The 9,044-nt window shown below is 42.8% G+C and overlaps 1 protein-coding gene and 1 pseudogene across 1 annotated transcript; one reads left to right on the top strand and one right to left on the bottom strand.

Annotated features, from left to right (window-relative positions):
- Positions 1–721: 721 nt before the first annotated feature.
- LOC115694344 (UDP-glycosyltransferase 83A1) lies at positions 722–2,515 on the top strand. The gene is made up of 2 exons (XM_030621472.2): positions 722–1,199; positions 1,629–2,515. Exons 1-2 carry the CDS (start codon positions 722–724, stop codon positions 2,513–2,515), a joined length of 1,365 nt encoding a protein of 454 aa, XP_030477332.1.
- Positions 2,516–3,424: 909 nt separating this feature from the next.
- On the bottom strand, positions 3,425–8,486 carry LOC115694338 (cytochrome P450 81Q32-like; annotated as a pseudogene).
- Between the last annotated feature and the right edge of the window lie 558 nt (positions 8,487–9,044).

Genomic DNA, 9,044 nt, shown 5'->3' with positions numbered 1-9,044 from the left:
TGGGGTGAACATGATATATATGCATCCGGGTCCAAATAAGATTCTCTTTTTGAGAAGGAGGGTTCTAACTACTAATGCATTATGCAACTCTGAAATTGTCGATGGAGTGGAGTCACATCGATATCTCATTACATGATTGCCTTATATGCCTACTTGTGAATAGACAAATGATTATTTCCTTGTATGGAAAGGACAAATGATAAGTTCCCAGCATGGCAAGACAACGGACAATGATTATTATCGTTAAATAAACTCATCAACTTTTAAACTTAAGTAGTAAAATAGTAGGTCACTTGCATTCATTTCACATTTATTAAAGTATATACCTGCGGTCGATGCAATTGAAGTCACCCTTGTTAGACATAGATGAAAGGACAAAATCCAACAAGGAGCAAAGAAGCAATCCAGAAATAAAAGGACAAATATGACAGAAAAAGTTCAAGGGAAAGGGCAAGAGGAAAAATCTGGTGCATAAGAAGACATAGTTCTCGAGTGCTTTAGCTCTTCACAACATTACTTGGGAGCCGACGGCGGACTGAGAATTCGAGGTTCAAGATGGCCAAACAAAACTTTCACTTAAACACCATAGATGTAAAAGAAAATTGGACCTAGGGGTCGGCGACCACCACTGGCCCCCCCTAGGCCCGCCACTTTGGAGCCTCTTATAAATAGACATGAATCTGAAATCGTAGCATTGCTAAGATCGAAAGGTAGTACCACAATGAGCATCCCACATGTTCTGGCCATACCTTTTCCCGCACAAGGTCACGTGATTCCTCTTATGGAGGTCTCGAAACGCCTTGTCGACTGTGGGATTCGAGTTACATTCGTGAACTCGGACTTCATTCACAAAAGGGTCATCGATGCACTCGCGGACAAGGATTCTCTTGGAGGTAACATCCGTTTAGTTTCCATTCCCGACGGGTTGGAACCTGAGCAAGATAGGAATGATCTAGGAATACTAGTGGAAGCGATGTCCCAGGTCATGTCCGGGAAGCTAGCGGAACTCATACGAGAGACCGAGGAAAAAGGAGAGAAAATCACCTGTGTCCTTGCTGATGGGAGCATTGAGTGGGCTCTGGAAGTTGCGCATAAGATGAAGATTCCTAAAGCTGCATTCTGGCCGGCATCCATTGCGCTCTTCGCATCGGGATTGAGCATTCCGAAGATGATCAGTGATGGAATCATCGATGATGAAGGTGCGATGAAATTTATGCTATGTATAACAGGGTAATGCATCGGTAGAGAAATCATAGTGTGATTAAGTCTATGAGCTTACTTGCTTAACACTATCTCACTTCTAGGAGATGATACACAAAACTAAAAGGAAATTTGATGCCATACTGATGAACTTTGAAATCGAATCTAACACTTAGTCATTCAAAACTTTCTTTGTAAAAAGAATATTTTGGCAATTTACTGAGAGGATAGTTCATTGGCAAGAGCCTACAATGCCCTTTCATCCAACGGTCCACTCCATGGCCAGAAACATCAAACTGAGCTACATGATAAGCCTAATATAGTAATGCGCTGACATACTGCATTAGAGTCGATGAATTTTCACTATCCTCATCATTCGTCGTCTTGACTTTTTTCTATTTGCTGTTCCTCATTCTGCCTGCTCTCAGGAGTAGTGATTAAACATCAGAAGTTTCAACTGGCACCCGGCATGCCTGACATGAGCCCGGCAAACTTTACTTGGGCCTGCATTGGCGATGTAGCTACACAGAAAATCATGTTCAATGTTATGGTCAGAATCAGCAAAACCGTGGAACTCGCAGACTGGTTTATAGGCAACACGTCCTGTGACCTAGAGCCTGCAGCCCTCGGCTTCGCTCGTAGGATCCTGCCTATCGGCCCACTCTTGGCGAACCACCGGCTCAATAGCTCAGCCGGATACTTCTGGCCCGAAGACTCGGACTGTTTGATATGGCTGGACCAACAACCCCCAAAGTCTGTCATTTATGTTGCTTTTGGCAGTTTCACGGTTTTTGACCAAACCCAATTCCAGGAACTGGCCTTGGGGCTTGAACTCTGCAACAGGCCAATCCTATGGGTTGTTCGTCCTGACACCACCGAACAGAAAGATGATGCGTACCCAAAAGGGTTCAAAGAGAGGATCTCGGGTCGAGGGAAATTGGTTGGTTGGGCTCCGCAGCAAAAAGTCCTGGCTCATCCTGCCATCGCCTGTTTCATGAGCCATTGCGGTTGGAACTCCACCATGGAAGGAGCAAGCAACGGCATCCCTTTCTTGTGCTGGCCATACTTTGCCGATCAGTTCCTTAATGAGAACTACATATGTGACTTGTGGAGGGTTGGTTTGAGATTCGATCGAGACGAGAGCAAGATCATAAGGAGAGAAGAAATCAAGCGCAAGGTGGATCAATTGCTCGATGATGAGAACTTCAGTAAAAGAGCTTTGGACATCAAGGAGAAACTCGCAAAGGGCATTGAGGAAGGCGGCAAATCTCACAAAAACTTCAGTAACTTTGTTGAATGGATGAAAACTCTATGAGCTATTGTTGAATTTCATAAGACCTAAAAGTGCAATGATAATGTCCAACACTATTTGTTGCTGTGTCTGTCTTTGTATTATGAAAACCACATATATAAGGTGGGCTTGGACGAAAGATCATGAACGGGGAAGTTTCTGAGAGGATACTCTAAACGTGCATATGATTTAATGTCTTCGATGATTACATTTTCTTTTTGCGCAGAGAAATCTTCATCTCCAAATAAAAGAAGCAAGAGTCATGTATTATAGATGTGTATCTATCCGTGACTTTGACAGGGGAGTTTCCGAGAGCACATTCCTATGGCAAAACAAATTAATCATATTGAAAGTGAAACTTTTAATCACTTTTTAAATTCCCACAAGCACAACCGGAAAAATTCTAGCGTCCGTAGGCCTAAAATTTGAGAACTTCCATGCTGGTTGTCAATACTGTTGGTAAGAAAAGTTGGTGGATAATTTGGCTTGTTACATAATCTGTTTAATATGTTATCAACATTATCGAGTTTTATAGTAAATTATCAACTCATCAGAAATTGTGCAAGAGTCATGTACCCGCCCCTATAATAAATTTACCAACACTGCACTAAATTAGTAGACACACCAATTTCTTACAAGTGTGGTTAATAAAAATTAAAATACCAAACCTAAAAGGAATTTATGAACCTCCCAATAAATACCAAACCTAAAAGTGTGGTTAGAACTTGATTATTCCTAATTGGAAACGATTCTGTTCCACTCACAAAGTTTCAGACTGTTCATAAATTATTTTCAATAACAATAAAGGGGAGAGTTGGAATTCGAGCATCTAACCTCTGTCTAATATCATGTCAGAGAAATTATTCTTCTCAAATGTGGTAAAACTGCATCGTACATCAATCGTGCACATAGTTTTTACGACAATTATCGGTTAAAACAAAGCCACACTCCTACGCTAACATTAATCCTAGAAAAACGAGCCACTCTATTACATTATCAAAACCAACCCGTCATCGGAAACTCTAAAGTACTGGGCCACCTCCATACGTTAAGTATTAGATGACTGAGACAGAACTCTGTCCATGATTTCGCGTGGTTTGTACAATGCTTCCAATGGCTTTTTCTTGGGCATTGTCAACCCTTCACCCTCAACCATGTCAACTTCCTCTTCCCCAATCCTCTTCCATTCAAAGCACTGAATTAGGGAAGCCAAAGTTAAGCCCACCATCTTATGAGCCAACTGTGCACCAGGGCATGCTCTTCTCCCCAACCCAAAAGGCAACATCAACCTATTCATTTTATCTTCACCGCTTTCAAATCTTTCAGGCTTGAAGCTCGTCAGGTCGGACCAGTGTTCCGGGTCTCTGTGAATGGCCCAAGCATTAAATAGTACCATTGTGCCTCTCGACACGCTGTAGCCTCCTATTTCGCAGTCATCTGATGAATAGTGTGGTACAAGAAGTGGAGCTGGTGGGTGTAATCGAAAGTGTTTCTGAGACGATATTCTGAATATAAGGTAACCTGGGAAGATCTCCTTCATCAACTAAACGATTATGACCGATTTGGGAGTCAATCTCTGCTTTTGCCTTCTCCAAGATGTTGGGGTGATTAAGCAAATTGGCGAGTGCCCACTCCATTGTGACTGAAGATGTGTCGGTTCCAGCAACAAGGATTGTCTGGCCATTTTAAAATGTTATATTGTGTTTTCATGTCTTGATCTCAATCACCCTTAGCAAATAGAAAGTGCATCTTTAAATCCTTTCTCCTCTTTTATCACTCTATCCGTTGTATACATGGAGAATTTATTGCTGCCGCTCTACCTGTTGGACAGGTTAATCCTACTAAACCCCATACTTCCTGGTGTCAATTTCTCTTCTCTCTCTTTATTTATCTCAGTTCACGATTTCTTTCACAGCGATGCTTTTGATTTCGAGCAAAATTACGGGTGCATTCTTCGAAATGCCAAACAAATCATAAGAAGCTAAGCAAAGAGGGAGAGAAAGAGCGGTCACCTGCACGAAACCCTTGATGATCTCGTCTGTGTAATACTCCGGCTGCGATGCCTGCAACCACAGGAGGTGATCGATCATGCTCTTCTCCTTCTTCTCCTCCGTCTTCCTGTGTTCGTCAACCAGTACCTGCAGCAACCGATCCATCTTCTTCCCGACGTCAGACCCCCTCTTCACATACCCCCGCCAATCAATCCATCTTAGAGCTGGCAGATAATCTGATGGATAAAGTGTCATGGCGAACCCCATAACCTCCTCGATCATGTCCCTGAATGCCTTCGCTTCCTCGACATCAGTCACGTCCTCCCCGTAGTACCTCTTCCCTGCCATGACCCTCATCATCATGTTGAGCGGCAGGTCCATCAACGTCGACTTCAGCTCAACTCTTGCGAAGCCGCTAGCCAATCTGTTGCGCCCGAGTTTCAGGAGGAGGCGCCCGACTTCTTCCCTTCGGATGTTGAGGGATGCGTCAAGGCTGTGCGAGGAGACGATCTGGGTGGTGATGATGTGGCAGAGGTTGCGCCAGTGGTCACCACAGGGGGCGGCCGAGACCACGGAGTAGTTGTAGCTGATGTGCTTGCTGAGAAGAAAGTTTGGGCAGTTTGCGAGGACAGTGTCATTCCGAGTGAAGCATTCTTTGACGAGCGACCTCGAGGAGATGACAAGGATGCGGCGGACACCAGGGTGGAGGTAGATGATGGGGCCGTGGGTTCGGGAGAGGGCGTGGAGGGTCCGGTTGTCACGCCCCGACCCTCGAGTGCGCTAACATCCCACCAAGGTCGTTATAAATGCGACATCCCAGGATGCATCGCCGACCCAATCGAATTACTAACGATTAAACGCATGCGGAAGCGAACTAAAAACTTCCAATCACAACAACAGGGATAGTCAGGAAAACACACCTCAATTTAAACAACATCATCAGCAATACATCGGGTTAATATATTACAAGTCCACCACGCGGACCTTCCCGATTACAACCATAATAGGTAGGGGTTAACCTAGCTCCTCTATCTACGAGGATAACCTCAAAAGGTATTCTCCCTCAAAAAGTCGGTTCCCAAGGAACGGTACGTGTACTCATATCGGATGACCTGAAAAGTGGTTAACAACAACAAATGAGATAAATCTCAGCGAGTTCACGACCTAAGCCTCGACTAGGAGGTCAACTCATCTCGGATGTACTTAACACATGCAACGATACATCGTTGGCAGACAACTCAATATAGAACATACAGGTACTTCACAACACAATCACATGCAACCTTACCTTGCCCTGGGCACATGCACACGCCCTGTACATTATGATTCACCGTATGTCATAATAATGCAATAAGCATATAATACAATCAGAATACGCATCAATTTTTCCAAGTACAATGCATTCACACGTGTCCTGATTATAAAGTGAAACCGCTTCGGCCCGTCCTATACTGTGCCTAACAATTTCATTCCATAATCAAGCGCAATGCTACCATAATTTTTCACGCGTATTCCAATTACTACAGCCACACCAGGGGCTACGGCACAACCCGCGATATTCGCCTCAGGTTGGCAGTCTTCCGGCATAACCGGGCATCATCCCGCCCCATCGGGCACGGCATCGTCTCACCCGACCACAATGACGACATATCCCATAAATTGGTTCATTTCGAATCCGATTCGTGAATAACTACGTCTCCCCTGCTACCAGCGACGGCTTCCAATTACCAAATTGGGGACACCCGTTAGGGCCACGGCCAAACCCTAGGTTGGCGGCCATCCGGTATACGATTTTCCGATATAACCGGGCACGAAAGGAACCTTTAGGTGATCATGCACACATAGCAACACTCAGGTTCCATCATTATAATTTTCAATAGCCGATGCAAACATAATCCGTGCTAATACGTTGAAATATCCAACTTTCACACATAAAAATGTACTAAAATATTCACACGTGATTATGCACATATCAATAAATTCCCAAACTTGGCATGCTTCTATATTCAAGTATCCACAACATATTTCTCACATAAACTTAACAAATAAACCCGACACCTCAGGGTTTATTAATTAAGTACCCGACATGCTATACTTAAAATTAACCAAACAATTCAATTTGGCATACAAACCAATATATAAGGCAAATTCGAGCTTAGGCATCACAATTTAAGCCTAAAATAAACACAATTTAATTTCGGAATTTCCATAAAAATATTAATAAAATAAAAATATTTTTAATTCCGAAAATTAATAAAATATTATTATTTAATTTCCGAAAATTAATAAATTAATAATATAATTAATCCAATAGATTATCACTAATCCCTAATCAATTAGTACTAAGCACAATTAACTTAACTAATCCGCTCTAATCAAGTTTAACCTACTAAGCGAGGGATTAGGGCGATAACTCACCCGTTTAAAATTCCGGAGACACCGGTGCGTCGGCGGCGGCGAAGGCTACGCTTTGCATGGTCCGGAATTGACACGGAAAGACGACGACGACTGGGTCTTGGCTGGACAGCAGCTTTGGGGCGGCTGTTTTTGGCTCGGCGGCCTTGAACCGGCGGCGGAAAAAGGCTTGAACGGGCGGTGCACGGCTCCAGGAGAACACGGCGAGCTGCTGGTGGTTCAGTGGTGGTGTAAAGCAGCCCAAAGGCTGTTCTGCTGGTTTGGCCGAGAAAGGAAGAAAAGGGGGAAGAAGAGTGAAAATTGAGAGGAAAATGGAGAGATAGAAAAGAGAGAGGAGGGGGTGGACGTGAAATGAGAGAGAGTGAGGAAAGAGAGACAAAAGAGAGATATTTCTCTCACTTAAGGCAAGCCTTCAAAGTCCTCTTTCATCATTCAAAAATGCACAAAAGTCTTCTCTCTCTTAAATGCCTTTGTTTCTTTATCATAAAAGCTAGAATGGTATTTTGGTAATTTCACAAGGTATAAAAATATTTATACGCATATACGAGCTAGAATTTTGTACGGACTCGTATAAATCAAATTTGGGCTCAAACGGATTAGGAATGGGCTTGAAAATGCTAATGGGTTCAACTTGGGCTTGAAATTGGGCTTAATGGCTTAATGGGCCTCATTGGCACACTTGGGCTTGCCTTGGGCCCAAATGGCCGAATCACATTGGGCTTGAGGCCCAATGTGCCTTCGTCTGGCCCTCTTCCTCGTGGGCTCAAATTCTCGGTCCGTTAAATCCTTTTCCGAGAATTTCGAGCAAACCGATAAACGATCAAATCAATGAGGCGGTGTCCAATAATTTAGTTTTGAAATCCTCGGAGATTCGACATCCAAATTCGGATTCTAATTCTTGGTAAAAATCAATCAATTGCGACTTTAGTATATCTCAGACTAACGGGCGGCTTTAAGGAGTTATGCGAATTCGACCTGTGGTTGATTCGGTATCAAACCACATTTAAGTTTTCTCGAACCATGGATGATTTCGATTGTCATGTAATTGCGAGGGATCAATCGCTAGTTCCAAAGTACGCGATCATCAGTCAATGGGTTTAGGATCGTTCGCAATACATACAACGGTCAAGCGGAATCACCCGCAATCCGATTGTATGCTATTGGCGAATCGTTCTATAACCATCCCTTGATCGGTCTATACTGGCTCAAAATTGTCCCTCGTCAATCCTTATGGTCGAATTGTCAATCCCTGGTCGAGTTTTCAGGTCGTGCGTACTTAATTCCTTAACAGCCTTTCCCTCTCGGTTAGTCTCTCATGAGTGATCAATTCAGAGTGAGAATTACTAATAGTGCATCGATTAAAATCATCATTTCATTACATTCCGAATAGGGTCGAATTTGAGGATGTCACACCGGTGGACGGGCTTCTTTAGGCTGAGGAGGAGGCCGATGATGGGGACACAGGGTGGGCTTGGAGGGTGGTTCTTTTTGGGCGTTCTTGTGATTGACCTGTGCAAGATCTAGTGTGTGCAAACTATGGTTATTAGAGAGATTATGAATAATACTAACAGCACGTTTTGTTCCTCCATGTTTGGTTTCTGCTTGACTTAAGTTGACGTCAATTAATGTGGGTTGAAGAAGTGAGAGGTTTAACTTGAAGAAAAGGTTCTTGATCGACATGAATGGCTTTCTGACTTTGAACTCTGGATGTATATTTGTTCTTGATTTATTAAAAAAAATACGGTGCCTGTATTTTTGTCTATAATATAGGCTCGTGAGTCATGGGATGGGAGTTGTTTTTTGGGTTCTTTAAGAAATTAGAATCAAGACGACCATGCTATATGATGTCAGACTCTATTATTATTAAAGTGAAACTTCACGACAAACATCTTAAACAAACAGTGGGCCATGTGACAATTCCTTCAAATCAGCCAAAAAAAAAAAGATTAAAATAAGACTAGACATAAGCATCTTATGACACAAGATATTAGCATCTCTGTCAAATGTGTCTCTACACTCCAAATAAAAGAGAATTAATGACAAATAAAATATCATAAAAAAAAAACCAGAACAACTACAATTTTGATATCTCTGCCAAATGCTGCTTATACCCAAAATAAAAGAAACTTAATAGCTAATAAACTACC

Source organism: Syzygium oleosum, unplaced genomic scaffold (genome assembly GCF_021117445.2).
Source record: "Syzygium oleosum isolate NSW1041296 unplaced genomic scaffold, Sole_v2.1 Sole_v2.01, whole genome shotgun sequence".
Lineage (NCBI taxonomy): Eukaryota > Viridiplantae > Streptophyta > Magnoliopsida > Myrtales > Myrtaceae > Syzygium > Syzygium oleosum.
This window is presented reverse-complemented; position numbering and strand designations above follow the sequence as displayed.